We start from the raw sequence: 20763 nt of genomic DNA, 5'->3' as shown, positions 1-20763 counted from the left end.
GTTATCTTGTTGAAACTTTGGGCCAGAAGTTTGTGTTTCTTCAAAGCATCTTCCAAGATAAGATGTATTTTACTTCAACAAAAGCACTACAGACAACCCAGAAAAGCACAGAAACAGCGTGTGCTAATCTCAGAGAAAGGCTGTGATATGGCAAGACATCAAGGCAATTGGGAAGCAAGCTTGTTTCCACAGATTTATTCAACTTTATTACAACTTCGTGGTTTTAAACTTTTTTTGCAGGCTTGAATGCGAGTGGGGAATTGTCATCTAAAAGTCACAGTGCGGAATAGCCTCAGGGTATTTTAGTTGCTTTAATATCCACCTTGTAGTAGACTACGTTGGCCCATAGCGACACATGGCAGTGAGTTATGGTGGGTACTCAGAACTACCTGCTGTCATTAACAGCGTGTTAAATTCTCCCAACTTAAGCGACACTTGGCTTGCTCTACTGCATTTACTGGGTGAAAATGAACTATTTCACGAGTGATTTATGCCTTCCCCCTCCCTTTCCCCCCTCAGGACAGCGGTGCGGGGCCGGCGGCAGTGCAGGGTCGCTGTGAGGGGACCAGGCACTACCCCGGCGGGTCCCGCCCCTCAGGGGCTCGCCTCTCCCCGCTCGAGGGTGGCTGCCGCCGCTCGCTCCTCGAGCAGGGGCCACCGGCCATGCACCGGCCGACCCAGGACGGCTTCCTCGCAGCTCCCGAGCAGGGACACGCAAACACATCTTCGCGGCGTCCTGAAGGTAAGAACAACCCCCCCGGCCGCACAGCCTCCCCTCAGCGGGGATTCCCGCGCAGCTCAGCCAGCAGCCACCACAACCTCACCTCCTCCCTGCTGCGAGGAGAAGAGCTCCCGGTTTAGGGATACGGGGGATATCCGCGCCTCAGCCCGTTCCGTGCCCCACCACGTCCCCTCCCTCTCCTGTGAGGAGAAGGGATCAGTGTGTGTGTGGGGGGGGTGATGGCGTTGCATCCCCTCAGCCGCCATGCCGCCGCCAGGGGGTGCCGTGCCACCCCGCCTCTCCATTGGCAGCGCGCCGCGGTGCCCGTCGGGAAGGAGGCGGTGGCGGCGGCGGGGGCGCGCAGGGTAGAAGGGGAGCGAACCGCGGGGCAGGAGCTGCGGGTCGGGTTGTGCGCGCCATGAAGGAGACGTGCGGGTGAGGCGGCTGCGCCTTCCTCCTCTCTCATAGCTCCCTCAGGGGCTTTTCCCGCCGCAGCCCTCTGAGGCCGCTGCTTCTGGGTGTTTTGTGAGGGAAAACTCGCTTTTAAAGTTAAATCTACGCCCATTCCGTGCGGAGCGAAGGGTTCGAGCCGTAGAACCCGTGTGACGCCGCCGCCGCTCCATGTCGGGCTCTCGGCGTCTGTTCGATCGCCGCCGTCGCTTAGCAACAGCGCGGGGCGGGCGGCAGGACTCAGGCGGCCGCGCTGCGCTGGGCCGGCGGCTTGCTCCGAGCGCTGGTGCCGGGAGCGGGGAGCTGAGGCGCGATGAGAGGGTCCCTCAGTCCTCCCGCGGCGTCGTGGGCTGCGGGGGGAGAAGTTGGCGATGCGTCGTCGCAGTTCTCGCCGGCAGGGTTTGTTTGTTTGTTTGCTACTGGGTTTGTATATGCTTCATGCCGTCCGCTTTGCTGGTTCAGGAGTTGATTTCCAGAGTGGAAGAGCCTGGAGTGATGCGTTTCTACCCGTGTCAAAGCACGCCAGCCTAGGGAGTCGCGTTAAGAATGAGTTTGTGGTGAACAGCCCAACACTGAGGGTGCTGGAGGCAGCTCCCTGAGCTGTAACACTGTACACTTACCTGTTGGCTCTCTGAATATGCAGCAGAAACGGCTTGCAGCTTTGTAAAGCTATAAAAAAAGTGATAAAACCTAGAGCAAATCCGTTTAAGTTAACTTCTTGTATAAAATCAGGGTCTGTTGGAACAGAGATATGTTGGAGCTCTTTGCTGTGGTGGGCAAGTTGTAGTAAGAGTTGGCAAAGTATCTTGCCAAGCTGTCACAGGCCTCTTGTTTAAAGAGAAGGTGATGGATGAGTAGGTTGTGTGCCCTAGATGCTACTTTATGTCTTAAAATCCTTTCTTTGTATGTGCCTGGCAGTCTGGTTTGCTTGAGAGAGTAAAGTTAAGATGTATTTATTTATTTATTTTTTAATTCCAAAAGCAGAGCAAGTTCCCTAAGTCACTCTTTCAATAAAACTTTCTAAGTGCCGTTTTCCTCAACTTTTAAGTTGTGAGAGAAACCTTCGGTAATACAAGCAACTGAAAAATAGCTACTATTGACTAAAAGATACTAATAATATCAGATATATCTAACTGATAACTGCTCCTTATGTCAGTCTTTGGAGGAGGAATAGGGCAATGAAAGGCAGATGGTGCCTTTCTGTACACTGGCAAGGTCTTGAATGCTGGCAAAGTCAAAACTCCATTCTTGTTTTGTGCAAACTTTCTGAAGTGCAAGTAGTATGTAAAATGTGTAAGAAGCTGATGTTGTGGGTGTTTTAATTTAGATATTACACACAGCAATTAAACATGGAGTTTCCTTCTGTATTTGTTATGAAAATGATAAGGAAAATATTATTAATATTTTTACTTATGAAGGGGAAGTTGACAATACCCGTAGGTGAGGCAAATTAGGTCAAGGGCTAGTTACACTTGTAAGTAAACACTTGTTCTGACTGGAGAGACTTGTTGACAGGACTCCAGTGCTAATCCCATCTAGTTTTTTTGAAAACACGTAGAAGAAAGATTGAAAAATGAGGCCCTAGAGGGAAATGGAAGGGATGACACCCAGCTGGATGATTAATAGCTATGTCTGTAGTTCGATAAAGCTACTCTGAGAGACAGAGAAATACATCTTTCCTCAATGGAAGAGTAAAGGCAACAGTTAGGAATAAGAATCTGCAATAAGATGTCTTTTTAAAAAAGTGTTGAAGCTGTCCTTTGAGCATTTCCTAATCCCATTCCAGCTGAAGTGGGTTAGATACCTTAAATAGGTATGAGCATCTCTTGGCTAACCCAGCTGATGTTTGAAGTTGTCTGTATGAGAAGTAGGAAAATGCCGGCTTTGAGTAAAGGTATAGTTAATCCCTTTAGCCTTAGGGTCTGGATGTGGACTCTTTGACGACTGTGATGAATTGTACACACTTTTTAATGTGTTTTCACCTTTTGCTACTCGTGTTTCTGAGAGACCCTCGGTCCATTGTATGATTCTTACCTCCTGACCCACTCCTTTCTCTCTTCTGGTTTCATCTGGTAATGCAAAGTAGGGTTTTTTTCTCCATTTTCTCCATTCTAAAGCAAGGGTTCTATGGTGTAAAAAGAAAAAAAAAAATAATGCTAATGCTGCCTTTAATTTAACGTTGTCCTGCCATGTCAGTCCTGTACTGCTTTTGATTTCAAATGAGTCTAAACATGCAGGGCAGGCAGAGGGTTGGAGGTGAGAATTATGTGTTGCTATAATTGGAGTTCCAGGGGCAGTAACCTTGTGAGCCTCCAAACCCAGGTGCCTGGAGCCCTGCTCTGTCTGGAGCCTAACTGGGCAGTGAGCTAGCTAAGCCAGACTTGAGCACCTCTACAAACAGAGCTTAACTTGTGCTGCTTTATATGCTGACATACATCCCTTGGATTTAGGTACAATGGATGTATGTACAGTTAAACCTCTGAACTATAAAAATTGAATGCTGTGTTGAAAGCGTGAAACTCTCCTAGCAACTTCATCTGCATATTGGTTGATGTCCTTATTCATACTCTTGCATAAAAAAATGAGGTAATACTGAATTTACTGCATGAACTCTAACAGACCGTTGTATGTCCTTCCTCTATAATAAACTGTAACGCCCTTCCAGAATCAGCAGAAGCACAGCAAACACTTTTGTACTAAAAGAAGCAAGTGTTAAATTGTCTTGTTTAATACTAGCAGGAAGCTGATGGGAATATCCTTATAACTGATATGAGATTGAAATGTGTCCAAAGCTGCTGCTGTATGTGGTGTCACCCTTACTGGATTTCCAACTTTTTCATTTCCTGGTGATCAGTTCTAATTGATGGTCTAGAGCAATGCAAATAAGTTGTATTCAGATGGCAGCAACTTGGATCTTTTCTTATATCCATAAATGTACTTTAAAAAAGTAGTTGTGACTTCTAAGTTGGGTCAAGTTATCTAAAAATCACAAGCAGGAATTCTTTTTTCTCATTTATGTTACTGCTGGGTGAAAGAGCAGAAGCTGAATTGGAAACCTGTAAGTTGAAGTTGGATTGTTTGGGTTCTTTTGCTTTTATGAGGTCTTCAGTGTTGTATTTTCTCCCACAGTACTTCCAAGCCGCAGCCTCAAAGGCACTATGGAATTACCTCCCCGATTAGTCTGGCTCCTCCTAAGGATGTAGATTGCATTCATACTCAGAAGCTGATTGAAGCAATGAAGCCATTTGGTGTGTTTGAGGATGAGGAAGAACTGAATCACAGGTACAACAAGACTAAAATTTGTTAACCTTTTGGGGGTTTTCTCTTTTTAAGGGAAACTTAACGTGACTTTTCTTTATAGGATGGTTGTTCTTGGTAAGCTGAATAACTTGGTCAAAGAATGGATTTCGGATCTTGGTCAGAGCAAGGTAAGGGGTTTTTATATGTTCTTATCAAAGCAGCTGAAGCCTTATTATTTCTTTTAAAAGCCATACTGCTAGGAATTATGCTAAAGTTCAACTTTTAACTTTCTTGAGTTTTGAGTAGAGCTGTAGTAACTGCCATTGAGATAAGATGTAAAAGATACTTCAGATAAAGATCCTGAAGTCTTTGAGGCACTAATTAAATTTGTGAAGTGGCTCTATCAGTTAATAAAGCCAAACCATCATATTGTGGGGTGAGATAGATGGCAAATGGGCACTTATCTTGCCCCAAGCTGCCTACAGCGCTCAATCTAGAAATTATTACACTAGACTTAGCTCTTAGGTAGTGCTAATGTATGTGTGTGCTGCAGGGAAGACTAATAATAGGTCTTAATTCATGTAAATTAATGAAAGGACTGCTACATCTTATTTTGAGTTGCAATTACTCACTTTAGAAAAACATATCTTAGAATAACAGTATATTAGACTGTAATAGTCTGTAACAGTATATTAGACTGACAGCTCAGTATAGGAGTGAGAAGGCAGTGTTTATGGAGGCTGTTGTAGTCTTCCTATATAATTTGTATTCTAGTTACACTTGTACATAGGTCAGTGTGTATCTCCAAAGTAAGCTCATGTTCTCTTTTCTACCCACAGAATCTTCCCCCTTCAGCAATAGCAAATGTTGGTGGCAAAATATTTACATTTGGTTCTTACCGGCTTGGGGTACACACTAAAGGTACAACTTTTTCACTGTTTGGTCATATTTCTAATGTTTGAAAGTGACTTCCAACAATAACAGAAGAAATGGAATCTCTTTGCAGGTGCTGACATAGATGCAGTTTGTGTTGCTCCTAGACATGTGGAAAGATCGGATTTTTTTCAGTCATTCTTTGAAAAACTGAAACATCAGGAGGAAATAAAAAATCTGAGAGTGAGTAAACTCTCTACTTGATAGATTGTGCAAATATAAGAATATTCATGTTAAGGACTCGTATTGGTAGTGAATGACTTACAAGCCAAAATGGAAACCAAAATTGTTTCTGAGCACCTTCTAAAATACTACTTTATGCAGCATGAAAATGTTGAAGTCAAGCTTTTGGTTCCTTTCCCAATGACTGTATGCCATATAAGAATCTTAGTGGTACACTTCTGCCCTACCCATGGCTTGGGAATGAGCTGTATCAAAAAGCAAGGTTGTCCCTAAGAGCCTTGCTTTAAGCTTAGATCTAGTAAGGAGCTTGGAAACAAGGTAGTTGTGTGCAGGAATAGGAAGGGGCAGCCTAAAAACTGAGGAAGTTGAATGTGGTGTGGAAAGGCTTCTGTCAGTATGCTTTTCTGGATGTACTTTAGGACCTCTAATTCATACTTCTCTGGTCATGTTTCTCTCTGACTACTCTGCCTGAGATGTTATGGAAGGGATGCACACAGTCAGCTCTGTGTAAAGCTGTAGGAGCTGTGCTGTAAACATACAACACTGCTTTGTGATTCGCCCTCAGGTGCATATGTTGTGTACGTTGCATGTAAAACTGAACTCCCAAGAAGCATTTCTTTTAGCCTACTCTTCCTCATGTAGACATGTTGAAAGACTTCATGTGCTTAGCAAATAAGCCTTTGCTGAGATGACTCTGTCACCTGAGAGCAGACTTGCAGCTACGCAGTTCTAACCAGTGGTTTACAACATTGAAAACTGTCCCATAAAGTAGCTGACAGCATCTCAGGCATATCAGAAAATAAAAACACAGGAGACTAGTGCACACTGTCAAATGTGAACAGAATTCTTTTGGATTGCTCTGAATGTTAACCAGTAGTAAGACACCTTACAGAAATCTCTTGCTTATTACCAGGGCGAGTACCTTACAACCACAGATACTGATGGCTCATTGTGCACTGTTTGTCCATTGCAATACACAATCAACCTCTGAATCTCTTGGTTAACTCCTAAAACCTAGTATTAGTACTAGTAATACTAGTATTAATACTAGTACTAGTATTAATGCTGTACTGCTTGCAGCTTGTTTTGGTTTGGAAGCAGCTCAGTCTTTATACTGAGTAGTTTAGCACTGTAAATTCTGTATTTTATCATAGTTTAGGAAAAACATTAAAGTAGCAAAAAGATGTTTTCTTACAGTTATCCCCTCCTTCACAGGCAGTTGAAGATGCATATGTACCAGTTGTCAAATTTGAGTTTGATGGAATTGAGGTAAGAATTTCATGTGTATTGTGGCTTTTAAGTGAGAATTCATTTTCTTGCTTTGGACCAGGATAACTTTTCTAGGTATCTGTGACTGCTATTTTACAAGGTTATTGGTACCTTACAGTGTATTTAGGAAACTGTAATTAAACAGCCTGACCACAACCTATCCCAGTAGACAATGCTGCAGTAAAATGGGAGCTTATAGGAAAACATATAGGAAGCCTGGCAAGCATGAGACCATCAGGGACATGTTTTTCTGGCCTTTATCTGATTCAGACATTCACAGAACAATTTTCTCGCCTCAGACTGTACTAAAAAAACAGATTCTTAAGGATCAAAAGGGCTTATTGCATAAAGAAAATGCATTCTCCTTTGCTGAAGTATAGTTGAGGCAATTGAACTTATGTCTTAATTCTATGATTAATTTTAAGTTCCCTTTAATAAAATTCCAAGTTTAGAGTAATCTTAACTTGGGAAAAAAAACCCCTTACTTTCCCTAGCTTAAAAAAAAAGGGATGAGGCATAGAGGGCTTTGTAAATAAAATATGAAACTTCTAGCAGTCCTGTTGGATTTTTTTGGCAAATAAATCTCCTGGGATATGTTTCTATAGTCACTGAATTCTAAATATAAGTGTTAACCACTCTTTAGACTTGACTAACTGTCCCTCCCACTAGTGTGCTGTTTGCAAACAGTACAACATTCTAAGTCACGGTTGGCACTTTTTCCTCTTCAGATTGATCTTGTCTTTGCAAGACTGTCTATGCCAACTATTTCTGACAATCTTGATCTTGGAGATGACTCGCGTCTGAAAAGCCTGGATATAAGATGTATACGTAGCTTGAACGGTAAGCATATTTAAACATCTTTAAAGTGTGATCAAAGCTGGTATGGAATGCACATTACACAGCCCAAGCTTCTGGACAAGATGCAGAAAACTGATTTCCTGTTTACTTGAGATCTGAGGAGGTGACAAGAGGGTTTAAACTTGGGTGTTTCAAGGACTTATGTGTTTAGATAGACCTGTATTTCGTGTTTCTTTGATCAGAGGTGTGCATTGTTCCAGTTTGCCACAGAAAGTGCTTCAGATGCATAGGTAGAGCACTTGGTAGAGAACAATATGTGTTAGTTAATAAAAAAATTAGATATTTAAGGTACCTGAAGCCTAACTTGCTCACTGTTTAACACTTAAGCAGTGGCTTAATTGTTCCTAGCTGCCAAAAGAATCCTAGCTTTTGGAATCCTGTAGAAAGGTCTTACTAAAAGTTGCTGGCTACAGTGTAAACTATGGAAAAGCTAAGGGAACCAGCTACCTGAAGCGAGAATGTATGTGTAATCTATGATTCTAAGATAATACAAAGCAAGTAATCCAGACTTGTTTTCATAACTTCAATGATAAACTGTAAGCTCCTGATCCAGTATAGCATAAAACTGACCTGTAGCTGTTACTAGGAACTTCTGCACTTCAATTTTTTTCTTACAGGTTGCAGGGTTACTGATCAAATACTGCGTCTGGTGCCAAACCTAGAGAACTTCCGTCTTGCGCTCCGTGCAATTAAACTGTGGGCAAAACGTGAGTAATGGGATTGTTCATGATCTTTAAACTTTTCAGAGGCACCTCATGCTGAGAAAATAAGACTGTTAGAAGTACTTCAGCTTTGGCTAGTTGCTTAAATGACAGTTTTTAAACTAAACCTGTCATTTTTAGTTTAGATGCAACGTCTGTTCATGTGGTAGATTCTGTGGGGTTTGTAATGGTGGTAGAGTGGGGAGGAGAAGGGAGTGACTACAAGATAAGGTGCTGCATTGCCTATCAGGAACCTGACTACAGATGACAGGAATACCAAGTTAAGTATAAAAGATGATACATAATGAATAAGAAAATACTGTTTGTGCTAGAGCAAGGGCTAGAAGAATGGCAGGACCTTTTTTCCTGCAGGGAAGTTGGAGCGAGGCAGTAGCTGTAGAGTGTAGGCAAATTTCAGAGTAGCAGTAGTTTGGGAGGTGGCGTGATGAGAACTCTTTTTCTCATCACTGCAAGGACCAACAATTTTGGCCTCATTGCACTGCAAAAATAAGTGTCTGAGGCTGAAGCGTATTAAGTATGCTGCAGATTGTGAAGTTGGTGCTGTAAATTTGAAAGAATATATTTGGGTATTAAAAGACTACACATTAACTACAATTTGTCTATTCTAGGCCGTGGCATTTACTCAAACATGCTGGGATTTCTTGGCGGAGTTTCCTGGGCAATGCTAGTAGCAAGGACATGTCAGCTTTATCCAAATGCTTTGGCTTCTACTCTGGTTAACAAGTTCTTCTTGGTCTTTTCAAAATGGTAAGGGCAGTTGTTTGTTTTAACTTGCCTAAAGAAGTAACATTTCCAGTAGTTCTTTTACGTAAAAGATTTACATTGACAACATTCAATCTTACTCTGAATTACATGGCAGACTTGAAAACAGGCAGTTACTGGCTTTTTTTTATATAGGGAATGGCCAAATCCTGTATTGCTGAAACAACCTGAAGAGAGCAACCTTAATTTACCAGTATGGGACCCAAGGGTAAGTAGACGTTGAATTCAGAAGCCTTTAAACTTTCTTCTAACCTAAACTGATGCTAAATAGGCTTGTTCTAACATCATAGGTGAACCCATCAGACCGGTATCATGTCATGCCTATCATCACTCCAGCCTATCCACAGCAGAACTCCACATACAATGTGTCTCCGTCAACACGGGCGATAATGGTAGAGGAATTCAAACGTGGTAAGGTTTTTTTCCATGCTTGTTAACTGATTTTAAAGCATAACTCTTGCTATCTGAAACCTCACTATCTGAATTGGTTATGTTCTGTGAGGTGTTCTGCCCTTTTAGGTACAATAGCTCTTTGGGAAGTTCACCTATTGCAGGCAATAAGGGAACAGTTTCACAATGGTGTCAAGGGACTCCCTGCTTTTTGATCTGTCAATTACTGTTCAAAGCCTTAATCGTGTGAAGTTTATATCATGCTCTGCTAGTCTTAAAAACGAAACGGTAATAAGGTTTTCAACTTCCATTGTAGGTCTTGCAGTTACAAATGAGATTCTCCAAGGGAAATCGGACTGGTCAAAACTCTTTGAACCCCTGAACTTCTTTCAGAAATACAAGTATGTGTGAAATCTGTTGTCTGAACTTGAAATGATGTACTTACTGGCTGCATAGTGAGTTTTAACTTGCAGTCTAAACAGAACATAGCATAATGTTTGTTTTTTCAGAAACTAGAAGTAGTGTCATACGAATTTTCCTAAGAATAAGTATAGGGAAGATAGAAAAACTGTATGTGTTATGCCACTGACGCTGGTTTTATTAGGGAAAAAAATCAACTATGATACTTGGAATGTAGCAGAATGCAATTCTAAAGGATGTAATCACTTAATACTGTGCTGAATACAGGATATAATCTGACTTGTCTGGAAGTTGTATTCTATACATTTAAGGCAGTTTATTTCACTTGAAGGAATATGAAGTCCTGAGCTAGTATGTTCATTTTCCTTCTAGACATTACATTGTGCTGACTGCTAGTGCCTCTACGGAGGACCATCACTTAGAATGGTAAGTCTTGCTTTAAATGGGGTTTGATACATACTTGAAACCGAGCTTAGTGTTGAACTTTATTTCTGTTATCTGTATTAACAAATGAAGTATAAACTGAGCAACTAGGAATGGAATACAGCGGTAAGTTGAGTAGACAGTCAACCAGCAAAAGTAAAAGCTTTTTTTATGAAGGGAAGTAAACATAAATCCAAATCATGATGAGAAAGAACAAGGAGGGTTAGTGTGTGTATGCCTGAAGGTTTGATGCTCTGTGTCACGTGGAGAAGCAGATGCAAGGAGTCTAAGGAGACTGCTTATCCAACACTACTTTGGCTAGTAGGAAGGTGTTCCTTGTTGCAGAGACTGAAGCAAATGGATTAATCAACGTAATCAGATGTGTAATGGACACTGTAGAGCCTGATCCTCTATTGACTTTACAGAGCAGTTGTCTCCAAACCTTTTTAATCATGCGCTCCTATCAGCAAAAACTTCTGAACATGAACTTGTAAATAAGTAGATATATATTTTAAGTGACATACACCTAACTGAAGTTCTGATACTTTCTTCCTGTGTCAATTAGATCCTTTTGATTATTAAAAGAACTATATTTTTCAATTTGGGAAGAGAGTAAACTTTTTTTCACTGATCAGTCTGCAGGAAGAATTGCATCTTTACTCAGTTGTAATTGAACAGTTGTGCTTGAGCCTTTTCAGAACTGTTCTTGTCCTTGATCTTTGGGGTAAAAAGGAGTTTTGCTGCACTTCAAAATGCAGCCAGAGGTGCTGGTTCCTGCTTCTTGTTGATATTTTGATCATAGATTATAGGTTGAAATATCGTGTCTGAACTGTTAAGAATACACATTAAACTTGCTTATTTCTGTCTTTGGAAATGTTAAAGCTCACATGTCACTGGAAACATCTTAAACTACAGTGTGTGTGATACAAAAATCCAGTACCTGCTCAGCTGAATGAAGCTTACTACATATTGGTTTGTTAGCTTTTCTGTATTAGCACTGTATTATAAAAAGGCATTTAACTCCTGTGCTGGATACAGTTAAAAATGAGTAAATATCTCTGGTTTTTCTTAGGATTGGCCTTGTCGAATCTAAAATTCGTGTCCTGGTTGGAAACTTGGAGAGGAATGAGTTTATAAATATGGTACATGTGAAGCCACAGTCTTTCCCTGGCAACCAAGAACTCTGTAGACAGTGAGTTTCACTACTTTTCTGAGATACAGTTCGGCCAATGTATTGTAACTTGTTCATATTCACCTCAGCTTATCTGTGAGATGTTCAGTGCAGTATGTACTATTTTGTAAGTCTGTTTTGTAAGACAGGCAAGGTTCTGAGCATGTAAGATCCTTTTAGAGAAGGGAGAACTTCAGAAAGAAGTACTCTGAGACCTTAAGTATGAGCTGACTAACCTTTATTTGCTGTGTACAACTGAATTGTTTTGCTTAGTCCCTTCTTGAGAGTAGATGCTAGCATCCAAATAAATGGTGTCTGTGCATAAACGATATGACTTGTGAATCTGTCTCTTTAGGGGTGAACATGTATCAATGTGGTTTCTTGGAATCGAATTTAAGAAAGTGGAAAATGCAGAAAGTATTAATGTTGATTTAACTCATGTTGTACAGTCATTCACAAGTACAGGTAAGCCTATGTTTTGCTCTAGTCTTGTAGGGTTTCATTTTTTTGATTGCAGTGGAAGTTGCTTCACAAAGTGAATTGTGCTTTCATCTGGTATTAGCTATTAGGTAATTCTATAGAGCAACCTATAGATTAGCTTTAAAGTAAGTTCACCTTGAAACAAAAGTGACTACTACAGTCATACCCTGTACCCTATATGTGAAATAACAGTTCTGCAGATCACAGTGCAAACACTCACAAAGGAACTTGAATTTACTTGGAAGCAACTCTTCATACTGGTGTGTATGTCTATGTTTAGGCTTTTATTAAATTTCTAGGTTTATTAAATTTCTAGGTCTTTTGTTGCATGACCTTAGTTTGGTTCCCACTCTGTATGTTCATAATCTGGCCTTCCAGTTACACTCATGATAGGTCTCTTTACACAAGCTTAGCTAAATATGACTTAATTCTGTACTAACTGCTGTGCTCATATAGCATTTTCAAGTTGCATAAAAGGCTGTTTGCAGGCAGTTAAGAAAACCCTGTTTAAATTGTAGTGGTTCTGGTAAGTTAGATGTCCCTAAAATCCAGTCTTACTTTCTGACATAAAGAAACATAAAGAATTTTAACATTTAAACTACACATGAGAAGTTACATGATGTTACAAAAAAACCCCACAATCACCACTGTAAATATCGAATAAAAAATGAGTCTGAATCTGGTCTCATCAGCTGTGCACAATTGGGTTGATTCAGAAAGTCCTCTAGATCTATTCTCAACCAGAAAACTAATCTCCTTCAGGTTAAAATCAGCTCAGATGTGAGCTGCATTATTAGCAAACTACAGCTGTAGCTGAGCACATAAATGCATATTTGAACGTAAGTAGCTGTTATGTATCTGGCCTGTACTGGATGTGAAATGGGCATCTTAAGTCACATTAATCTTAAGCCTATGTGGAGTGTTTGGGTAGCCTTTTGTATTCAGTTAGGCTGGAAACTTGATCTCTATTTGGGCTGGACAGATTAGAGGCTTGCTCTTCTTAAACATATGTAACTGACAAATACCTAATGCAAACATCCTCACTAAACTATAACACAATTCCACATTAGTTTACAGGCAGGCCAGCAACCTCAACGTGCTAAAGGAAGGAATGAAGATTGAGGCAGCTCATGTGAAGAGAAAGCATCTCCACTATTTTTTGCCGGCTGAAACTATTCAGAAAAAAAAGAAGGTATCATAAAAACTTGGCTCTTTTGGCAATTTTTTTTATTCTTTAATAATTACTTGAAGACTTCATTATTTATGTCTTTTTTCAACTGTTGTTTCAGCAAAGTATGCCAGATATTAGTAAAAATGCCTGTGAGCTTCAGTGCAAAAGGACTTCTTCAGATGGAAACTGTTTGGGCAGTTCCAGAGACAAGGACTCCAGAACTCCATATAATTCCTCTGTATTAGATAAGATAACTAAAATGGACACATCTACAACAGAGACGAAAAGGTTAGACCATAACCTTAGAACTGGAAGAAGCTGCTTTTAACTGACATGCAATGTGAATGAGGTCTTAGATTTCTTGGTTGAATCTATGTGGATCATAAGTATGTGGAGGACTCCGTGGAGGGCTTCAGGAACAAAGCTGGAATCTCCTTTGGGCATGTGGGGGAGACAGGTTAAAGAAATCCTTGAAAAAATTAGTGTATATGAATGCATAGGAATGAAGAACTGCTTGATACCAGAGAAGTTATTTGGACTTGGATAGAAATCCTGTTAGGTTAGTGTGTAACTCGAAGCTGGAGCATATGATGTGTAGGTAACTATTCTTTCTTAAAAACAAGTATAATTAATGCCAAGCAGTATTAAGTGCTAATGAAGTGCTGATCTTAATCACTGCTGCTGACTTAGTGGAGTGGTATAAAAACTTGGGCAGTAAAAGTGAGTGTGCTTTCCTGGGGAGTCTGTTTGTCCATAAGCTACTTCAGCACAGGAGGAATATGTAATCTTGAGAGTAACAGCGCAGCATTTCCATATGTGTAATGCCTGTTGTGTTCAGACAGTTTGGTACTGTAGGATTAGCATGAAAAAAAATCCCAACCCAAAAAACAGTTGGGTGCATATATGGGTAGAGCAGATCCATTCATTAAAAGCAGCACAAGTGCTTGATATACCAAGCTATGAAAAACAGTACCAGTACATAGACTCACTAGAGAAAATGCTGAAGTTTAAATTCATGGTCTGAAGTGCAGCAAAACAGGAAGTTCAGGTTAGATCTAAGGAAGAAGTTCTTTACTGTGAGGGTGGTGAGACACTGGAACAGGTTGCCCGAAGAAGTGGTAAATGCTCCATCCCTGGCAGTGTTCAAGGCCAGGTTGGACGGGGCTTGGAGCAACTTGGTCTAGTGGAAGGTGCCCATGCCTGTGGCAGGGGCTTGGATGATCTGAAGGTCCTTTCCAACCCAAACCATTCTATGAAAATGAAGATCTCATACTAGTTTGCCTCTGATTTTGTGGTGTTTAGTAGAGCTGTGACAATGAGCTAAGAAGGTAGATGTTTGTCTTGCATGAACTTTCTGGAAATGTATAGTATTTTGCAACTAGCATTTTCTAACTCTGGTGCCTGACTTTTACAGAACTGCTGTATATCAGAGATCCAATACCGCTAACAACAAAGAGAAGATACCTCTTGGAGCTGTGCCATCAGCATCCACGATATTCTCTATGCCTGTTGCTGATTCAAGTATGTGTTGAAGTAGTGGGTGGAATGCAGCCTTTAATTTCAAGGCTGAACTCTAAAACCTTGTTACCTCCTGCAGAAATGGAGACTACACTCGGAATAAGAACATCAGCACCTCTAACTGGTTGCACCATTTCAGAACATAACACAGTTTCTAAAGTAGGACCACATTTTGGCCAAGGGCAGCATGAATTAACTGGGACTCCAGTTACAGACCCAAAGAATACTGCCTCTAAACGACCTTATTCACCCACCTCGACAGGAGACGAACGCCCCAAAAAAATAACAGATGGAGAAAAGGTAAGGAAGAGGGGCTGGGCCAGGCTGGCCAGGGCTTGAAGTAGTATTAATTATTGATGTAGAATGCATGAAGTGACTGAGAAGGAAGGCATATATACATCCCCAGCAGATTCAGGAATCTAAATTTAAGCATAATAATAGTTTCACTAGGATATAGATAGGAGAAATTGTCTTGAATATGATTTGAGCAATTGAAACAAGCTGCTTCTGGTCTCTAAATGCTACTGCACTTATATATTACTGCACTGACCTGAACTGCCTCATTTGGAAGCAGTTCTTAAAACAATTCAGAAAAAAGCTATCTCAAAGTGAAGAGTATATGAATATATAATTGTAAAAGTATGAGCTAATCTTGTTCTGGCAGATGATTTTTGAATGCCTGTTGATAGTTCTGCTGCTTTAGAAATCAGCAATCTACTCATAGGTCATCCACTGCTGAAATGACAGTGTGGAGTTGCTTGTTAAACGTAAATCTAAAGCTTCCACAAGAACAAGACTTAATTTGTTTTATTGCTCTATATAAATCTCCCTAAATAGCTTGACCTCTGTTTGAATCAAAGAACAACTAGAGAAACCTCAATTTTGACACTTGTAAAGAACCAAGGTTTGGGTAGTAAGATGTTTGAAAGGCTTGAGATTCCTGTGTGGTAATGGTAGTCTTGTGGAAGTGTTGTTTTAAGAATGGCCACTAATACATTTAATGTGTTGACTGAAGCTGTACCCAAATATGAAGGTAATTTGAGCATAGCAATTAATTTGAATCTGTATATTCTGTTCTTTTAGCGAACTGGACAGGACTCAGCATTCAAAGATTGTGGTAACCCAGAAGATGTCATGAGAGCTACAGGAAATGTAATTTTCAAATGTTTTTTACTCAGACTGAAAAGCTGAATGGGCTGTTCTAGTGCCTACACTACCCCACATAAATACTCTACACATTTACTGATGTAAACAAAAATGTGCTTTTTCATTTAACTCATTTCAGTCTTCATTTTGCCAATATTACACCTGTATGACCTATCTCTTTAAATACTACTACTACTAGATGATTTGGTAGTATCTAGCTTCTTGCCATGCTTGAAATCAGATTTTATTTTGTTTTAAGCCACTTGATTCACTAATGTAAACTAAAAGACTAAAGCATTTGGCCTCTCAGAGGGAGGATAAAGAGCTTTATATTTAGTGTAGCTTGCTACTGAAGCATAAACTCTTGAGGGCACACCCTCAAATGAAGACGTGATCTTGTTGGTCGAGTGAAGGTTGAAACAGCTGAAACACTGTATTTGTGCTTATAGGGCTTAAAAATCCCTTCTGGCTTTTTTTAGGACGTGTTTGGAGGAAAAGCCATGCTTGCTCCAGTCATCAAGACAACAAGATCACAGGTATTATATATTGTGTCTACGTATTCATAGGTAAATCAAAAGTGGAATTTTCATTTTTTGTGTAAAGACTTAAATGCTATTAATGCCTATAAACTTGGTGGTTCAAAGTAGTTGGTAAGCTTTTGCCTATCATGCTTCCACCAAATTGAATAACTGAACCTTCCAGGTATACTCACAAAAGTGAAGCCAAAGCTTCCAAGTTATTGAACTTTGAAAACTCTTGTTTCCTTGCACTGAAACACTGACACAGTTTGTTTCTTCACTTCCTTCTTGGGCAAAAAGACGTGTACAAAAAGACCTTGCAGGTCTTCCATAAGGAGCTCTTACTATCTCAAATTCTTGTGTACTGATTTCTATGAGAAGACTTGGAAGCTTTGAACCATATAAGTGGTTTTACCTCTTTTGTGTCATGTGAAACGTTGTGAAATTGAAGGTTATAAAACTGGAAGTAATCTAGACAGTAGAGACATTCCTGATCCATGGATCTGAGGAGAATGGTAGCTTCCTCTATTATGCTACTCAGCAACTTATTTGCCCTCCTCAGGAATATAATTACCTCAGTTGATGCCAGGGAAGAAATGTGCAGAGGGGAAAATGCTCTTCCTCTGTAAACTGGTGATAACAAATGGTGTGGTAAAAAATCCTTTCCTCAACATTTGGGTTGGGGCCGTACTGGTTTGGTATATAAAGAATGTTATATTCACCTAGGAAAGGGTTTATCTGCTGCTACTTCTGAATTAATGAATTCAAAATTTCCTTTTTTTTCTCTTTTCGTGTGGCATCTTTTTGTGTGTTTTAGAGGCTTTCCAGTAAAGAACTACCAGATTCTTCATCTCCTGTTCCAACAAATAGTATTCGTATTATTAAAAGATCCATCAAACTTACCCTTAATGGGTAACCGGTTTCTCTTCGGGTAAAGATGGAAAGCACTTTAGAGATCCATATTACCAATGTGTATTGTAGCTACAAACAAGAATATGGAAGGTTACTCTTGCCATACTGCAACTGACCAGTTAAAATCATGGTCCTACTTTATAGTATTGTTCAATGCTTTGAATTATTCTTTGCATATTCTTGTAACAGTTTATATTTATTAGTCATTTTAAAAGTCTTAATTGTCACTAGCTGAAACAGCTTTGGAAAAAGCCCCAAAAAGTGACCTGTCCTGTGACTTGGGATTCAGAATGTATGTAAACAGGGTTGGTTAACTAGTCACTGCAACCACATTCTGATTTCAAGTGTATATGAACGTGCTTGTATTTATTTGTGCTTTCCTAGCTCATGTGCATCTATTGTTCTTATCTTAAATTATTTTCCCATTTGGCACATCCACTCCTGTGCATCTGTCACAATGGTGCTGAGCTTCCTCAGGTAGTAGCTTTCCACTGTCTAGCACAGCCATGCACTACACAAGTATTGCCTCCCATGGAGGCCCATAAATAATTTGGATATTGGAGGAAACGTAGCAGAGGATGGTACCCAGGTATGGAGATGATGGACGTGTCTCAAGCCATGTTATCTGATTTTTGTCTTTAAGACTGCTCCACCGTGAGACTTGATGGTTTTTTGTTGTTACTGGGTAGTAAAGCTAAAGTTGGAACACACAGCTGAAGATGCACTTAAACATGGCCACAGCTGAGGCTGTTGTGATACTACTACCTACGTGCAAGCCGCAGTCTTGAAAGCAAGTGGCATGCAGAAAGTGGCTTCAGATAAACCCTGAAAGCTGTTCTGAATGGGTACATGAAAACTTATAGTAGTCTGGTTCTGTAAATGGGTATCACTGCTTACCCAGTTAGTGCATCAGGGTTTTTGAGGGGTGGGGAGAAATTCTCATCATAAGAAACAAATGTTATGCTATCTCTCTCTTGTAAGTTCTTTGTAATTTGGTGGTTTTGTAGATGAAGTTGTATGTTTTTCCAGAGTATTTTTGTATGTGCTGTAAAATAATACCTTTCAAAGAGAAATTTAAAATCTTCAGCCTCTTCTTTTCAAAGCAGATGGGGTCTGCTTAAAAAACCCAAGCAACTAAACCAAGTGTAAGGCATGGGTAAGGGGGAGCAGTGCCATAAAAAATACATTCCACAAAATGATAACCTCATGCTAGAGTAAATGAGGAGACCAGGAGCACTGCTTCCCTGCCTCTAGTATTTCCAGGTTTGGAGTTAATGCTCTCTGAACAGTGCAGTTTGGGAACTGCCTTGGCAGCTGAAGTCCCAGTTTGGGATCCCAGATCTCTGTGGATAGCAGATCCCCCTGAATTCTTTTAAAATCAGTTGCTTGGCTTAAAGAGCAATTCTGAGCTCTAATCATCTTCAACATCCACCAAAAAACCCTAGTGACAAGACTATAAAGGCATAGAAAGAGGCATGTGTCTTGCAGGTCTTCATTGTCTAGCATTCCCCCTACTGCTAGTATTCCGAATGTGTGGAGAAAGTGATATTTATCACAACATACTTAGTTTTTTCCTCATTGCTTCTGGTTTCCAGCTTGCTTCAAGTGCAACTTATCTCCTGGCCTTAGTGGATTTGAGAGGTCTTATTCTTCCCTCTTCCCTCCAAAAAATACCCTGAACTTAGACTGCAAGGCCTAGGTTTATTCACAGGTTAAAATTAAACAGTACCCATGTTACTTCAGTGGCTTTTAGCAGAACCAGTTTATAAACTGGTTTTGTGGCCTGCATTAAAACTAAGGTATTGAAATATTGACAAGCCTATGTAGTAGAGTATGTATATACAACTTCAGCACCTGTGTAAATAAAAATCCAACATGAATTTGAAGGAATTAAAGCTGAAGTAGGTGATGAGAGAAACAACAGAACAAAGAGGAAAAGTGTTATAAATAGTCTACAACCCTGTAATATTACCATGCTTTTAAACAACTTCTTCCACTTGAGTATTCCAGGACTGTTATGGGCTGTTTTGCCCTTAACCTCTATGTTAGCACATGCATTTATGCAATTAGTCTCATACTAATCTAGCTAATAGATAGAAAGTATATGCCTTTACCTAGATCTTTTTTCGCTCTTGTTTTGCAGTTACCTTCTAATCGCTCTTACTTTTTATTTCCCTCACTCTTAGGATTTTAAGAAGAATTTTTAGGAAGAATTTAGATTACTAGTTTCTCGGACTTGATTCAGCATATCTGAGATTACACTCTATATCTTACTACTTCCTGACTCACTACTTGGCCCAGTGCAGAGTGACATCACTGTTCTGGAGTTTCCCTGGATGTGGCAGAAGTTTGATACTACCCTCAGATTATGCAGATTAGTTTTCAGCTATTTTAAATAAAGACACTTTGACAATTCACCTTTAAATGTTTTCCTTTGTTTATACAGTAAGTTCTCTATGGGAGTGATTGAAAGGAAAGTTACTTATGCAGAAAGACTCCGTGAGGGAGGCTCTTTGATATCACACTTCCTGCAAGCTGCTGTTTTCTATCTGCTCTCTTAGCTGGCTGCTGAGTGTGTGGGGCTTGGAGGATGGAACCATCCAGAGGGATGCATGGTCAATCTCCTTAAAGAGGAGCAGCTCTGTACTGAAATTGTGTATGATTAGTAACTTTGAGCAAGAAATTCTATTGCAGGAATTAACATTTCCTGTGGTTTCACTTGTTAGATACAAGCAAAGAAACAGTTAATGTGAAGTCACCTACACTTCTGCTGTTGCAGTGGATGTCCCTGTAGAAACTGAGAGAGAAAGTAGTACTTTTTGCCTTAATGAGTAAAAAGCAAATGGGGAGGGGAAAAAGAAGTTATCTTGAAACTGTTAATCTTGACTTTGTGAGGGAGGGGGCTTTATTAATCCTGCCTTTATGTAATACTTGGTGACATAAGCTGCTTAGCCTAAAAAACACAAGCAAAAACTCCTAGCTGTATTTTTGCAATTACCTCATCACACTTCTTATAAAGAGGCTGGTCCTAAGCTTTATTCCAGTAAATGAAAAGCCAGGGCTGTAGTGTGTTAGGTATGTGTTATGTATGTGTAGTGTGTTACGTATCTCTGCAGCCAAGGGGCTAAGAACCCCCTCACACTGGAGGCGCTCATGCCCTGTCCCCAAAGGGAATCAGATGGCTTTGGGGCACCTCATCTGAGCAGTAACCCCCTCCTCTGAAAACAGGCATGTTCCTCTCCCCAGGACCACCCCAGTGGGTGGTGCTGTGCCCCTCCATGCCCCCACTGCACTGTGGCTGTGGGTGCTGCTGTGTCCCTCCATGCCCCCACTGCCCTGTGGGTGCTGCGTGCCCTTTCCCCAATGGGGTGAAGGGAGCTGTGACCTGGACTTCCCACGCTGGGGATGGTTTCCTGCCCCAAACCCTGTGGCGGGGGCAGGCTGGGGGCTGAGCTGCGTGTGCTGTGATGGTGCTG

At 40.6% G+C, this 20763-nt stretch overlaps 1 protein-coding gene across 2 annotated transcripts; it reads left to right on the top strand.

Moving 5' to 3' along the window:
• The first annotated feature begins 632 nt into the window (after positions 1-632).
• PAPOLG (poly(A) polymerase gamma) lies at positions 633-19702 on the top strand. Of its 2 annotated transcripts, none has more exons than XM_030489825.1 (22): positions 633-742; positions 4301-4453; positions 4533-4599; positions 5251-5332; positions 5418-5527; positions 6743-6796; positions 7525-7636; positions 8272-8361; positions 8985-9123; positions 9274-9346; positions 9429-9549; positions 9845-9929; positions 10321-10374; positions 11444-11563; positions 11898-12007; positions 13093-13214; positions 13312-13481; positions 14608-14714; positions 14791-15011; positions 15795-15863; positions 16337-16393; positions 19474-19702. In XM_030489825.1, exons 2-22 carry the CDS (start codon positions 4407-4409, stop codon positions 19492-19494), a joined length of 2031 nt encoding a protein of 676 aa, XP_030345685.1. In that variant the 5' UTR covers positions 633-742; positions 4301-4406; the 3' UTR covers positions 19495-19702. The 2 variants fall into 2 exon arrangements, with proteins under 2 accessions (XP_030345685.1, XP_030345684.1); XM_030489824.1 differs by lacking the exon at positions 633-742 and adding an exon at positions 1119-1156.
• The last annotated feature ends 1061 nt before the right edge of the window (positions 19703-20763 follow it).

Source organism: Strigops habroptila, chromosome 6 (genome assembly GCF_004027225.2).
Source record: "Strigops habroptila isolate Jane chromosome 6, bStrHab1.2.pri, whole genome shotgun sequence".
Classification (NCBI taxonomy): Eukaryota; Metazoa; Chordata; class Aves; order Psittaciformes; family Psittacidae; genus Strigops; species Strigops habroptila.
This window is presented reverse-complemented; position numbering and strand designations above follow the sequence as displayed.

Bases quoted from the DNA above. Each gene is read 5' to 3' on its own strand.
- PAPOLG (XM_030489824.1), top strand. The intron at 9,124-9,273 runs GTAAGGGCAGTT...TTTTTTATATAG, and splicing joins TTCTTGGTCTTTTCAAAATG to GGAATGGCCAAATCCTGTAT. The intron at 15,864-16,336 runs GTAATTTTCAAA...GGCTTTTTTTAG, and splicing joins TCATGAGAGCTACAGGAAAT to GACGTGTTTGGAGGAAAAGC.